This window comes from Zingiber officinale, chromosome 9A (genome assembly GCF_018446385.1).
Source record: "Zingiber officinale cultivar Zhangliang chromosome 9A, Zo_v1.1, whole genome shotgun sequence".
NCBI lineage: Eukaryota > Viridiplantae > Streptophyta > Magnoliopsida > Zingiberales > Zingiberaceae > Zingiber > Zingiber officinale.
In genome coordinates this window covers 31767165-31781300 of record NC_056002.1, presented here as the reverse complement: position 1 = coordinate 31781300, position 14136 = coordinate 31767165, and the positions used below count along the sequence as shown (strand labels likewise).

At 37.4% G+C, this 14136-nt stretch overlaps 2 protein-coding genes across 4 annotated transcripts; one reads left to right on the top strand and one right to left on the bottom strand.

The window, feature by feature from the left end:
• Positions 1-107: 107 nt before the first annotated feature.
• LOC122020654 (K(+) efflux antiporter 2, chloroplastic-like) lies at positions 108-2030 on the bottom strand. Of its 3 annotated transcripts, none has more exons than XM_042578662.1 (2): positions 1822-2030; positions 108-1722 (listed from the first exon to the last, which is right to left on the bottom strand). In XM_042578662.1, the coding sequence occupies exon 2, from the start codon at positions 1662-1664 to the stop codon at positions 108-110; it is 1557 nt and encodes a 518-aa protein (XP_042434596.1). In that variant the 5' UTR covers positions 1665-1722; positions 1822-2030. The 3 variants fall into 3 exon arrangements, with proteins under 3 accessions (XP_042434596.1, XP_042434595.1, XP_042434594.1); XM_042578661.1 differs by having other exon boundaries at positions 108-1704; XM_042578660.1 differs by having other exon boundaries at positions 108-1704; positions 1797-2027.
• A 1128-nt stretch (positions 2031-3158) lies between these two features.
• On the top strand, positions 3159-13346 carry LOC122021846 (helicase-like transcription factor CHR28). Its single transcript, XM_042580013.1, has 12 exons — positions 3159-3542; positions 6048-6126; positions 6275-6763; positions 6843-7783; positions 8330-8401; positions 8514-8591; positions 8687-9572; positions 10262-10392; positions 10735-10956; positions 11715-12308; positions 12404-12613; positions 12932-13346. The coding sequence occupies exons 1-12, from the start codon at positions 3393-3395 to the stop codon at positions 13034-13036; spliced, it is 3957 nt and encodes a 1318-aa protein (XP_042435947.1). The 5' UTR covers positions 3159-3392; the 3' UTR covers positions 13037-13346.
• Positions 13347-14136: the final 790 nt, after the last annotated feature.

The following is a 14136-nucleotide window of genomic DNA, read 5'->3' as shown; positions in this document are numbered from 1 at the left end:
AGTTTCTCCTACAAGGTTCCCAAAGATTAAATTGTGCATGCAAATGCCAATAAAAATGGATATCAAATAGGATATGAGTGGCTGAAGCTAATGGATTTGCATAAAGCTTACCCCATCCCAAGAAAAACCATCCCAACAACTAACTTGGGTGCTTGCTTCTTTGTAAAATTAACTAGACCATGGAAGACAGAGGCAAGTGTGAACTCTTCATCTTCTATGTCAGAAGAAAAGAATGATGCAGAGAAAAACCTAGATGACTTTTTCAACAATGCCTTGGGTGCATTAAGAGATGAAGGGATATCCTTATTCAAGTCCTTTTGTTGTTCCTGCTTCTTTGCCTTCATAAGCTCTGTATCAGCATCTTTGATGGCATCTGGAATCATCTTTCCATTCTCTTGATCACTCATTTCATCATATGATTTCACCCCTTCAATGCTTTGAACAGCTACATCACAAGCCATATCTTCACCAACCAAGTGTTCATCTCTTTCGGTAACACCATCATCAACAGAAATTGCCATTACCTCCTCCACAGAGCTTGACTCTTCCTTGCCTATCTGGTCTTGAGAAACTTGTGGCTGCTGATCGAAACCTTCAGTGGAAGGGATAGCTTTCTCAGCTTTCTGCAGTACCAATTCTGCATCGTTAACATGTTGAGTAGCCTCAACTTCATAAGCCACTGCTTTTTCAGCAAGAAGCATAATGTTTGCCACATCCTCCTCGGCCTTCAATGAATTTAACTGAGCTTTCTCAGCAATCTGTCGTAACCTCTCTACTTCTTCTTGCAATTCTAGTTTCCTTGTTTGGATGTGTCTCAAAGATTCATTGCAACTTTCTAAATTTTCCTGACAGCTCCTAATCTCTTCTTCAGCAGACAAAAGTTCTTGGTAATTATTACTCTCAACGGAAGGTTCAGACAATGTCGTTGGATCCATTTCTGAATCAATAGCTCCTACTGCCAGCTGCAGCCGGGCCTCAGCCATCGAGAGTGCCATAGTGGCCTTCTGCACTGCCTCTTTGGCAACATCCTCCTCGTTAATAATCTCCTGAATGGAAGAAGCAACAGAATTAACATCTCTCCAAGCACGTTCTGCTTCATCTTTTAATGCAATTGCTGTTTCTGATACTTTTTGTGCCTTTTCTTCAAACATGGTACTGTTCAGACTAGCAACCTGCAACTCTTTGATAGCTTTCTGGAGCAATTCCCTGAGTTCTTCCAGATGATAGGCATCCTTTTCCTCGGCCGGAGAGCCAATCAGCTTAGAATCAGAAGCAGGCACTACCTCCGATTCTTCCACTGGAGACTTTTGCTCATCTACTAATCCATCTTCATTTGCACTAGTATCCTCTTTGTTAGCACCAACATGAGCTGCAAAATCATTGGAATGGCAGTTCAACAACATGGGTCGCTCGGAAACTTTCCTAAACTGTAACAAATTGCCTTCAAAATCTCTCCATGAAAATCTAAATAAGTCCACGCAATCTCTCCCATAAGCTGCAGTCGAAAAACTCAACAAATTCCTCCGCAACGAACAAGACTTAAATTGAACTCCAGACTCCCTAACTAAACAACCGCTTCGCCCTCTGTATCCAAACCTCACACGATTCGAAACTATGCTGAAATCAAGCGCGGGATACGGCCGGATACCCCAAGATGAGTCCATCACCGGCTTCTAAAGAAGACAAATCTGGCACTGCCCCAACCTGTGGAAGGCAACAAATCTGGAAAAATCAATCTCGCAAGGCCTCCGAAAATTCCGGAAAATAAATATTAAGACCTAGAATCGGGGGTCTACCGAGGAGAGTAGAAAACGGAGGTACCGCGGAGGGGGGCGATAGAGAGGCGAGAGAGGGATCATCGACGGCGGTGGAGCGAGCTCATCTTCAAACAACGTCGTCGCCGGAGCAGCGAGAAGAGTGCGGCGGAGACCTCGTCACTCGGGAAGTGGTGGACGATGTTGGTTCGCGGCGCGGCGGCTACAGCCGTGGGATACTTGGCGTTCTGTCACGACCAGCCATACGAATCTACTCACGAGTCTCAATTGGAATTGGATTGGACCGCGAACGGCGAAATCAAACGATGACGTCAGCATCGTGGAATTGGATTGGAACGAGGGGGAGCGGGACAAAGTGCTGACGTGGCGAAGGGAAAAAAAATATATTAATTGATCGGCTTTGCCTTTCTTTCTTTAAATCGTAGACGGAGCATTAATATAATAATATCCAATCCATTATTTTAAAAAACACCTGCAAATTTTAAAATTACTTAAGATTGGTCCAAATTAATCTAATAATAATTCAAATTATTACATAATATATATTTTGACTTAGTTAAAACTATTCTAAAGTAGCTAAAAATTAATTCGACTTCCAAAACTGCTGCTTTGAGTTGATTAAATCTATTTTTAATTTAAATCACTTCATATTATAGGTAAAACAATAATTTAAGAAGAAAATTTAGGATAAACGCCCTTTTAATAGTAACCAAAATAAGAGGTATATTTCTATTTTTACTATTTTTTTTTGTTGATTTATAATTTTTTTCCTTATAAATTTAAGATATTACGATTGATAAAGAATTATTATTTTAGAGACAAATTTAAATTCGAGGCAGTAGATGCTGTTTTTTTTTTTTTTAAGTATAGGAGTTCTTTTAGAAACGAACCAAACTAGTGGGGGCAAAACGAATTTTAATTTTTTATAAAAAAAATGAAAAACAAACGAAGTATCCGGGAAAAACACACCCGTGGTGGGCCCCGCTCGTGGTAAGTTTTGGGGTGGATGGAAAAATCGTCGACTTGTTAACTAAAGGAGGAGCCGCTTCCCTTGTCGGTGACTTATGAAACCGAAACGGCCAGACCAACCGCGTCGTACGGTATCAATTTAATTCACAAAAATAGAATTTAGAATTTTTAAAATATATATTTGGAAAAATTAAATTAGATTAAATTTCGGAAGTCAAATTTAGAATAAGAAAAGAAAATCAAAGACGCGGTTAAAGAAATTGTCAAGCAGTTTTCCTCCATCAGAAAAATATATTTTTTAAATAAAAAATAAGAATTTTAAAATTAATTAATTTGGTAGAAAATAAAATAAAAATATGACCAAATTTTGAACGTAATTAGTTGGAAATAGGGGGGCTTAATTATTTGTCTCCTAGCCCTCTTTTCTTCCTCCTAATTAAACTCCGCGGCGGCCAAATCGCCCCCGATTCCTCCCCCTCTTCCTCTCCCTGTCTCCTCCTCCTCGCTCAGCCGCCGGCGGTGATTATTCTTCGTCGTCGTCCTTCGATCGTCTCGTTCGGGTCTCGTGGTGCGGTTCTCGGATCGGAGGTGGAAACTGCGAGCTCGGTCGCATCGGCGGGCAGTTAGGGTTTGGGCTTCCTCCTTCCGATGGAGGAGCCGCAGATCAATTCATGGGAGTTCTTAGGGGAGGAAAACGACCCCATGTTTTACGAAAACTTCGCCGTCGACATGGAGGAGTTGGAGACGATCCTCGAAGAGAAGCCGGAGCGACCTCCCTCTTCCGACGAACAATCCCAGGCAAATTCCCCTCCCTTCGGGGTTTCAATTGCGGTCCTTTTCTTGTTTGACTTTGGAATTTTGCTCTTCGGTGCCGCTATTGACTTTGTCTAGTTTCCATTGAGGTTCTTGGTTGGGGATGTTATAGCACACAAATGTGTTGAAACAACAAGGCTCTTTACGGAGAGGGTCTATTTTGGAATCTCAAGCCTCATGTTAGTTTTGTAAAATCAGATGGTTCAATCAGGAACTAATGCAAGAATTTAGTGTCTACTTGCTGCTAATAACCTGTGACGTTATGTTTTTTCATCTAGGAAAATAAGTCTGATCGTTACACTGCCTTGGTTTTATCTGTGAAGCTCAGAGATGACTGTCTTCGGAAAGGCTATACTAAAATTTCCTCTTTCTGACTGAAATTGCTTTGGTTTGAGCCTCTTTTTAAATTTGACTTCTTACATTGCTAGGTTTGGCTTCATAACTTTGTCATGAACTGCAAACAGTGTTTAAGGCTTAGGAAAAAAAGATCATTTCTGTTTAAACTGTACGTGTCTTTGTATTTTGTCTACTAAAGGAACTTAAGTTTGAGTAACATATTACTAAAAGAAGAGATCTTAAGAAAAATCACTATAAGATACATGATTTGTTGATCCTTATAATTTTCTTAAATTGTGTTGCATTGTCGTTGCATGATGCCTTGCCTTTTATGCATGGTTAAAGGATTTCCTACCTAAACTTGGAAAACGGTCCATAAAGTAGGATTTGTACAATTTGATTGTAAGATCCTTCACTTTTAAAGGCTATATAACCTTTTGTAACGAATTTAATGCATCACCAGCATTTGTGGCTCTTGCTCCATGCAACACCTTATAATTGTAAATGGAAAATTAAATTCTAGTATTTTCTCCTTTTGTTGCAACTATAACCGAAAATACAAGTATCAATGCCAAGAAATAACTGCAAAAATATTATGTTTGAGAAAATATTATCTTCTCTCAATTTACAAACCAAAATCACAAGAAATGATAAATTCAGAAAGTCAAATTAAACAAGCTTCACAAATCAAAGACATTCATTATCACTGAAATATCAAAATCACATATAAAAATGCCAAATCAACGTATTTAGAAATGAAACTTGATGGCTACAACAGATCTCAAAATGATTGAATTGTACTCAGTTCACAAATGAATTAAAACCAGAATTGTAAATAACAAATAACACTTTCAAGTAACTCTTATGATGCTTATTCAATCTTTGATCTTAGTTTCAGAATCATAGCTCCTTGTTGTTATATTCAACCTTGATATCCACAGAAAAGTGACACTGTTTGATCGCTGGCAAAGGAGAAAAAAGTGGAGATGAGAGATGGAGTTCTGGTTGGTAGCATGAAAAAGGACAGTATATGCAAAATCTTAAATTTGACACGGTAGCAAATGAACAAAGAGGAGATATAGAGAAAGAGCAATGAGGAAAAAAACAACATCAATTGCTGTTTCATAAGAGATACTGAAATAAATCTACGAAAAAACACAGCTCATTAGAAGAGAAGCATGTTGGTCCAATAGTGTGCAAGGGATGGGAAAAATGGTCCAGCATAACTAGAATAAAACATGCAACATATTCTTTGTTTATACCCTTGGCTGCAAATCTATGGGTACACTGGTTGGCAATGCTACTGTGCAATCTACATGTTTCATGTTATCTGCCTTTCAGCCACATTTGATCTAGGAGTCCTATTTTACACAGGATTCATTTGGCTAATAAATCTTCTATAACATTTTTTAGACCCTACCAGACATTTGCCAATTATAATTTTGATGTCCTTTTTGACAAATGATCAACAGTTACTGTGATTATCTGAATATTGGATAAATATTCTGAAAGATCTGAAACTCTAATAGCTGAAAGGATGTACTAAGCAAATTTCATATCATCTGAAGTTCTGCTGTGTTGATGCTAGATTCAATCTTGACAGAACTAGATGGACCCAAGATCAACTGGCCCAAACTGCATTAACTCTAAAATTTTGTGTACATCTCAAGTCATCTTCAGGGTTTTATACAATACCAGACCGTGGCCAATTATAAATTTTGATATCTTTGTATGATAAATGATCATCACTCACCATGATTAGTTGAATATGGATAAATATTCTGAAATTCTCAAACATTAATTTGCTGAAAGAATGTACTCAAGTAAACAGATGGTGATCCTGGTTATTCTTTTATGTAGATGCTAGATTTAACCTGGATGGAGCAAATTAAACTTGGATTGACCCAAGACCAACTCAACCAAATTACTAAGTGTAAAATTCTATAGCTGTCTCAAGAAATCAGTTATACTTATCAATAGGTATAGGCATTTATGCAAAAGTACACCTAGTCAGTGTCACATGATCTGATTATTGTTGAGTTTTATTTTAGTTTATAATAGTTGGAAGCTCTATTTCTTGATTCTGTTATATTTGATGATTATTATTCTTTCTAATTTTGATGGATGCTAATTTGCTGGAGATGTTTTATGCAGGTCACATATGAAGGTTTATGCCAAGCCAAATTAGATGAATACCGATTAGATGCTGACGTTATTGCTGGAACTTATACTGGTATTACTTCATAGTATATGTGGGTCTGGAAGTCTATACCAGTTTAGTTATACAATATGTTCAATGCATGAATATTATTACTTTTCTTTCTTTCTTCATAATCTTGTGTCATTGTGAATAGATTTAATGGAATTGTTGTTGTGAATAGGTTTAACGGAATCTAAGGAATGCAGTGGGACTGTTGCTCCTCAATGGAGTACATCAGATAAAATTGGTGTTTTAGACTGCCAGAAAGAAATTAATGTAGGATTTTCCTTGGGATCAAAAGAAAGTTGTAACTATGATTTTCCTACAAGTAATGTAGGACATGCCTCAGAGCATGCTGAGTCTAAGCACACACTTGATTATCCTTCAAGTTGGCTTCCACCTTTTAACCACGAATATGATTTTAGTTCAAGGAAGAATTTAGTTGGAAGCTCCCGCAATAGTTTGATGGTCAGAGATCTCCACAACCAGCAGATACAACATGCGCCGAGTTATAATTCTGATACTGTTGATGAAACAACCCTGATCATGCCACATTATGCTGAATCCAGGGATGATATGTACTTGGACAGCGGCCAAACGGTCTTTGAGCAGAGTAGAAGCCATCACTGTGAACCTCATGCAGACGATATGTCACCATTCATCATGCAAGGTTAAATGACATTCTGAGTGTCAACTTTGCTCACACTAGAAACAGTTTACTAACAGTTGTTCTATTGCATATTTTGCAGATTCACATACTATGATGACTGATTTGTCAGTTTTAACTGATGCTGAGAGAAATGATGACACTTGGAGAGATTCTTTATTCCACAATCCTTGTACACATAACACTCCTAGTTTAAATTTTGAAAATTTGCATGATTCCAAGCCCATGTTGAATGCGACTGAGGCATCAGGTATCATGTATAATCCTTATGGCAGTGGTTACGTGACTTACAGAGATTCACCTATTGATAGTGCAAGGAACGCATTGCATGGCCAATTTCCTCATCCAGTTTTTCCACATCAGAAGGTTAAGGATGAAAATGAAGAACCACTGCATCCATCTCAGAGTTTTTCTAGAGGAAGCGAAGTGGGGTTGGACATGAGAGTGGAATCTGTTGGATCCTTACTGCAAGGCTTCCCGAAGTCAGATATTGTTCGACCGCCGCTAGACACCTGTGCAGAGCAAAATGATTCTGATGATCTTAGCATTGAGAGTGAATCTAGTATAGATTCTTCTTCTTATGTCAGTCGCAAGAGAGAGCCATCAAGTAGAAATTCTATCTCTAGCGATGCTGAATTATTTGTGATGAATGAGTCAGGAAAACTAATCCCTGATTATTTGACTCACTGGCAGAACAAGAAGCAAAAAATATCATCAATGATAGGAAGAGATGATCAGGTACAAATATCTCATTACCCACAGAGTAGGCTTAAGCATCATGATAATGATGGTCTTAGATGGGATTCTACCACAAGCTATATAAGTGTGGATGATGATGCTGACATATGCATCCTTGATGATAGCAGAAACTCTGCCGCCTATCCACCGCCGCCACCACACCCATTTTATACAATTAATCCTACAGTAGTAGAGCAATCTGGATTTACTGAGACATATTTACCTAGGTTTGGAGGGATAAGGCAAAAGGATGAAGATAGATTGAATATCCAGCTAGCGTTGCAGGTTAGTGTTGCCTCACTGGTATTTAATTATATATGGTGTTATTGCTATTTAAAAATTAACTGTGAATCTTTTGTTTTCCTTTTTATCAATTTTTACTCCTTTATTTATTCATGCTTCGATTTTACTTATGATTTAGGCACCTATTGTCAGATTAATTGAATGGGCACATTGTAATCTCTTTCTATTTTCAATCGTTCGATTGTTTGAGCTTTGCAACTTTTCATCTCTAGACTCTATGGGCATCTTCAGTTTGGAGAGTTAATGGAATTATTTTCTTTTGAAGATAAATCACTGTGCCATCCAAGCCTCTTGTCAGTCAGTGCTACATTTTTTTTTGAAAAAAAAACCAAAATGCCACTTTTTTTCAATATTCTAGATCAAGATGTGCATGAGTCAATATATGCAACAGTTGGAGGGAATGTTGAAATATGTAGTTTGGGCCACCATGCAGTCCTATATATTTTGATGTAGTTGTGATCATTGAATGACGGACAACTGTTCTGTTTTAGCTATACATATGCTATAATTGATGTTAGTTATGTGCAGGATCTTTCTCAGCCCAAATCTGAGGTTAGTCCACCTGAGGGACTTTTGGCAGTTCCGTTATTGAGACACCAGGTTCAACTTAATGATTCCTTTATTAATCCTATTGATCTGATACATCTCTCTTGACATTTTTTGTTAGTGTTTTTACTACTATTGAACTAAAGGGAAGCATCTTGTTTTACAGCGTATAGCTTTGCATTGGATGGTACAAAAGGAAACTGCAAATCCACATTGTTGTGGTGGTATACTTGCTGATGATCAGGTTTGTACATTCCTTGATCTGCTAATCTCATATTTATAGTTGTTAATATCTTTGTTTGACAATGGATGATAATCTCAAGTATCTCATTGTTTCAGGGTCTTGGTAAAACAGTATCTACAATTGCGCTAATCCTGATGGAGAGATCTCCATCTCCTCAACTATTTCCTTCTGCAGGAAATCATGACAAATTTGAACCTCTAAACCTGGATGATGATGAAGAAGAAGATATTTCGAAGATTAATGAAGCAAAGCAGCTCCGAATTTGCAGTTCCTCGATGGCCAGTGGATCGAAGAGAAGGGAAGATCAGGTCATGATGTCTATGAAGAGTAGGCCTGCAGCAGGAACATTAGTTGTTTGCCCTACAAGTGTTCTCCGGCAATGGGCTGAGGAACTGAAAACTAAAGTGGTCAGCAGTGCTAATTTGTCATTTCTTGTGTATCATGGAAGTAATAGAACCAAAGATGCTCATGAACTTGCAAAATATGATGTTGTTCTTACTACATATGCTATTGTAAGCATGGAAGTTCCTAAGCAGCCTCTTGCTGATAAAGATGTCGAGGAGAAAGGAAATTATGATGGTCTGACGGAAAGTATGATTGATAAAAAAAGGAAGGAGGCTCCAAGCTCCTCAAGAAAGTGTGTGAAAGATGGGAATGTCAAAGCTGATGCTCGACCTCTTGCAAGAGTTAGTTGGTTTAGGGTAATTCTGGATGAAGCTCAAAGCATCAAGAATCATAGGACTCAAGTTGCAAGGGCATGTTGGGGTCTGCGGGCTAAGAGAAGATGGTGCTTGTCTGGTACTCCTATACAGAATGCAGTTGATGACCTTTATAGCTATTTCAGATTTCTTCGTTATGATCCATTTGATGCTTATAAATCTTTTTGTTCCAAAATAAAGAATCCAATTAGCCGTGATCCATCAAATGGTTATAAAAGGCTTCAATTGGTTTTGAAGACTATAATGCTACGGCGTACTAAAGGTGAAGTTCTTATTTTACTATTTCAACTGTGTAAAATTCACATTGAGAGACATCATTTTCGTTTTAAAAATATGTTGTGGATTTATGAAGGTTTCAGAATTTCCAACTGTATATCATTTCATAAATTAATCAATTTGATCCATCTCTTTGTTCTCCTTTTTGTGTTTTATTATGATTTCCCTAATACTTTTATATTTATTTATTTTCCCTGTGCATGTGTAAGCCATGATGTTCGCTTCTTGTTGGATATCTTATTCCTTTAAGGTTGTGAGCTTGTGTTATCTTCCTGTGAGTCTTTATGGTGGCTTACTTGCTAACTACTTAGACTGCATCATATTTAGAACTGAATGGTCATAATTGGAGCCTTAGCTTCTTATGATTCTTCATTACTCATTGGTCAGAAATGTAAATTTTCATTGAATATTGACCATGTCTTCTAACTTCTAACAAATTCCCTTTCCATACTAGGTGTTTCTTTACATGATCACCACATTTTGTGTAATGTTTTCCTTTTTCCTCTACAAAATTCATGTCTGACTTTCAGAGCATCTTCTGGGTGTCTGATTTTTCAGGTTATTTGGAAGTAGATACCTTTATGGATGTATTGATTTGTTCTTTGTGAAGATCTTTTTCCTATCAAAGATATTCAATTTCCACTTAGATTCTAAAATTATTTGAATTGTTTTCAGGGACAATGCTTGATGGTAAGCCTATTATAAATTTGCCACCGAAGACTATTACTTTGATGAAGGTGGATTTCTCAGAGGAAGAACGAACTTTCTACACTCGTTTAGAAGCTGAGTCAAGAGAACAGTTTAAGGTTGGTGTACTTGCTTTACTGAATGTTTTTAGATATTTCTTTACTTATGCATCTTTGATATTCATTAAAGTTGTTTTTTATGGGTCTTGATTCTAAGATATTAACTTCTGTTGTGATTGCATTCTCAGTTTAGAGCAAGTAAAATTCAGAAGGGACCATGAAGTCCATGTTATGTTTTATATTTTTTTGAGAGCTCAATTAGATGGTATATGCATGGGATTATTTGCTTGAAAAGCATTTCTTTGCATATAATATGTTTTCTTAAACTATTTGTTTTTTAATAGATTTTACATGTTGTACTATTGAACGTGGAGTATCAAAAGATTCTTGATTTTTTATTAGGTATATGCAAATGAAGGAACTGTCAAACAGAACTATGTGAATATTTTGTTGATGCTCTTAAGACTAAGGCAAGCTTGTGATCACCGGATTCTGGTAAATGGATATGGTTCCAATTCTGTGGAGAAGTCTTCTATAGAAACTGCGCGGAAGCTCCCCAAAGAAAAACAGAAGGATCTCTTGAGTTGTTTAGAAGCATGCTTGGCTATTTGTACGATATGCAATGTAAGTGTCTTATTGCATTTGATTATGTACCACTCTTGATAAATGTTTAGTTATTAATCTTCCACTAAATTGTATTTCTTTGCTTCCTGGTTTCTTACCTTCAAGAAGAGTGAAATTTTCTTATTTTGGTTAGTGAAAAAAGAAATCTACTATACACAGATGAATAAGTACCTCCAAGTCTATTGCCCTGCATAATTTTCTCTTTCAGTATAGTTTAGTGAGTCATGCAACAACACATATTAGCTCATGGAATTTACTCTAGAATGGAAATTTTGTACCACGGCTTTGTGGAGATTCTGTTTATGCTCTCAATAATAATCACTTTATTCTTATCCAATAGCACTTTTGTTCAATGCAATCATATTGAATTTTATTCATGTTAAAGTTTTCATGGTATTCTACAATGCTAAAAAATAAAAAAGGAATGTTGTTAATAGGTCTTTAAAGATGTAAATTCAATGTTACATCACCAAGTGTACAGTGTAGCCTCCTGAGTGAAATATTTATTAGTTATGTTGGACAAGCTATTCGTCTTGCATTTGCAGTATTGTACATAAAAGGACACTTAACTATTGTATAAGACTCAAAAAGTCGGGGAGTCTCAGTTATCTTTACAGCTTGAATATTTTAATTATGGTGGGAACTGATGCAACATTCTCTTCCCAATATGTTACATTTTTTTCTGTTTTAGGATAAAACTTTTTTGTAACTGGAAAAAACTGTGAGGTTTTTTTTATTAAGATTAATGATCTTTACAGGATCCACCTGAGGATGCAGTTGTCACAATATGTGGACATGTTTTCTGCAATCAGTGTATTCGTGAGCATCTTAATGGTGATGATAATATCTGTCCATCAGCTGATTGCAAAGTTCGGTTAAATGCGGCTTCAGTATTTTCTAAAAATACAATAGTAACCTCCATAGGTGAGATGCCTGGTGAGGTCTGCAACTCCAATGGCTGTCGTTCTGGCATCTCAGATGCAACGACCAATGGAAATTCTTATTCTTCTAAAGTAAAAGCAGCACTCGATATTTTGCAATCACTACCCAGGTCCCAATGTTCTCTTCCTGATTGCAACTCCTCCAAACTCAAGGAAGAAGGTCATGGTTCTCTGCAGAATGCGGTTAATACAGTTTCACAGCGATGCTCTGTGAATGCAAATGAAGGAAACAAATCTAAACCAAATTCTCAGCATTCAGAAAAGGCCATTGTTTTCTCTCAGTGGACAAAGATGTTAGATTTATTGGAAGTTCCATTGCAAAAATCTTCTATACAATATAGGAGACTTGACGGTACAATGTCTGTTGCCGCCAGAGAGAAAGCAATTAAAGACTTCAACAATCTTCCAGAGGTCTGTGGTGAATCTTTATGTTGCAATACTCTACTTATCTACCCGAGCCTTGCCTCTTCCCTTTTGCATCTAAAGAAAGCATACCTTTGTTACAGGTTTCTGTCATGATCATGTCTCTGAAAGCTGCTAGCCTTGGTCTGAATCTGGTGGTAGCTTGTCATGTTCTTCTTCTGGACTTGTGGTGGAACCCTACTACTGAGGACCAGGCCATTGATAGAGCACACAGAATCGGCCAGAGGCGTCCGGTAACTGTTTCACGGTTAACCGTGAAAGATACTGTGGAAGATCGCATTTTAGCTCTACAGGTACTGCTGTTTACTTCACTTCTTTTTGATACACAACCTCCTGTTTTGTGTGGAAAGGGTTTCTTACAGTGGATGGTAGATGATAAACGTAGGAGATACTTGCAAGTTGGTTTCGACTTGTTATACCATGGGACTGACAAACTGAATCATCAACGTGGGATATTTTCCAACTATTCTCCTGTACAGAACAAATCCCCATCGATACTTGTAATTCGATTCCTGAATAGTTATGCGCGTGATTAAAATTGTAGAGCGGATAGGTGATCTTGAAAACTGCCTCCATAACTCTTTGCACTAATGTATCTTGCTTGTCTACAGGAAAAGAAGCGGGAGATGGTCGCTTCCGCATTCGGTGAAGATGAATCAGGTTCTCGCCAAACTCGCTTAACGGTGGAGGACTTGAATTATCTTTTCATGGTGTAGCTCGCAACCTCTAGCAGCAAAGTTTTGGACACAGCAGGCTAACCTCAACATCCTTCCAGAGTCAATCCTCCGCTGCCTTTCATCGGTACCAAGCACTAACCAGCTTTCTTGTTAATAGCGAATTTAGAGCTTGCACAGTTTCTCGTTACTTCTCTTGGTCTTGAAGCATAGTTTTTCTTACAATTATAGGCAGTGTTATTTTATAGGAGAAAATTGATAAAATGTGAAATTCTATTGATTTCACCATTGGCATCATTTGTAAAGCTTCGGCGGCATTAGATTTGTGATCATTTGATGGCTTTACTCTGCATGTTGTGTCAGGAACAACAAATTTTTTTTTTAAAATACCAATTTTAAGTGTATTGAAAATTGGAAATACTCGTGGCCACTTGCAAATAGTTTGTATGTTTTATTTGTTTAAGTCTGTTTGGATATGACGACGGAAGTTTCATTCACGGAAAGGAAAGAGCATGAAAATAAAGTATTTATTTTTCATATAAAATTATAAAATTATTCACAATTTAGGAACAAATAATTATAAAGTTGTCATTGATCCTAATGCAATCTCTCCTTTTGCCTGAAACAAAATATATGTTTTTGGTGGTATGTGAAAAAATTGCGTGGTTGGATTAGTCATTCTTAGGGATAGTCAACGAGGTTAATTAGTATTATTTTTTTTTTAAAAACAAAATATATGTTAAAGCAGTCCATGGAAGAGGAATCAAAGGAGCATTGCAGCTCACCCATAGCAATAGAAGTCACAGCAGCGGCAGGGGTGGAGTCTTCGTCAATGGAAGTGAGAGATATGATGGTGAGATTTGAAGTAGAAGGGCATCCTCCTGGGCAGCAAACTTGGCCGCCTCTTTCTTATCATAGAAGGGCTCCACAATCTCTCTTCTCAATGTACGTAATCTTCTCTTCTTTTTTTGAATGGAGCGACTTTGTCATTTGCCCTCGGAGATTGAATTAGGGTAGGATCTGCAATCATCATCTTCACCATTTGTCCTCGGAGTTTGAATTAGGGTAGGATCCGCAATAATTGTCGTCATCTCCGACCTTCCTAGCAGTAGCTTTTGGGATTTGAGAAAAAAGAGTTTTCG

Excerpts from the sequence above, each read along its gene's own strand:
- LOC122020654 (XM_042578662.1), bottom strand. The coding sequence starts at position 1,664 with ATGGACTCATCTTGGGGTATCCGGCCGTATCCCGCGCTTGATTTCAGC.
- LOC122021846 (XM_042580013.1), top strand. The coding sequence starts at position 3,393 with ATGGAGGAGCCGCAGATCAATTCATGGGAGTTCTTAGGGGAGGAAAAC. Across the intron at positions 6,127-6,274 it reads TATTGCTGGAACTTATACTG|GTTTAACGGAATCTAAGGAA; the intron begins GTATTACTTCAT and ends TGTTGTGAATAG. Across the intron at positions 12,614-12,931 it reads ATCGCATTTTAGCTCTACAG|GAAAAGAAGCGGGAGATGGT; the intron begins GTACTGCTGTTT and ends GCTTGTCTACAG.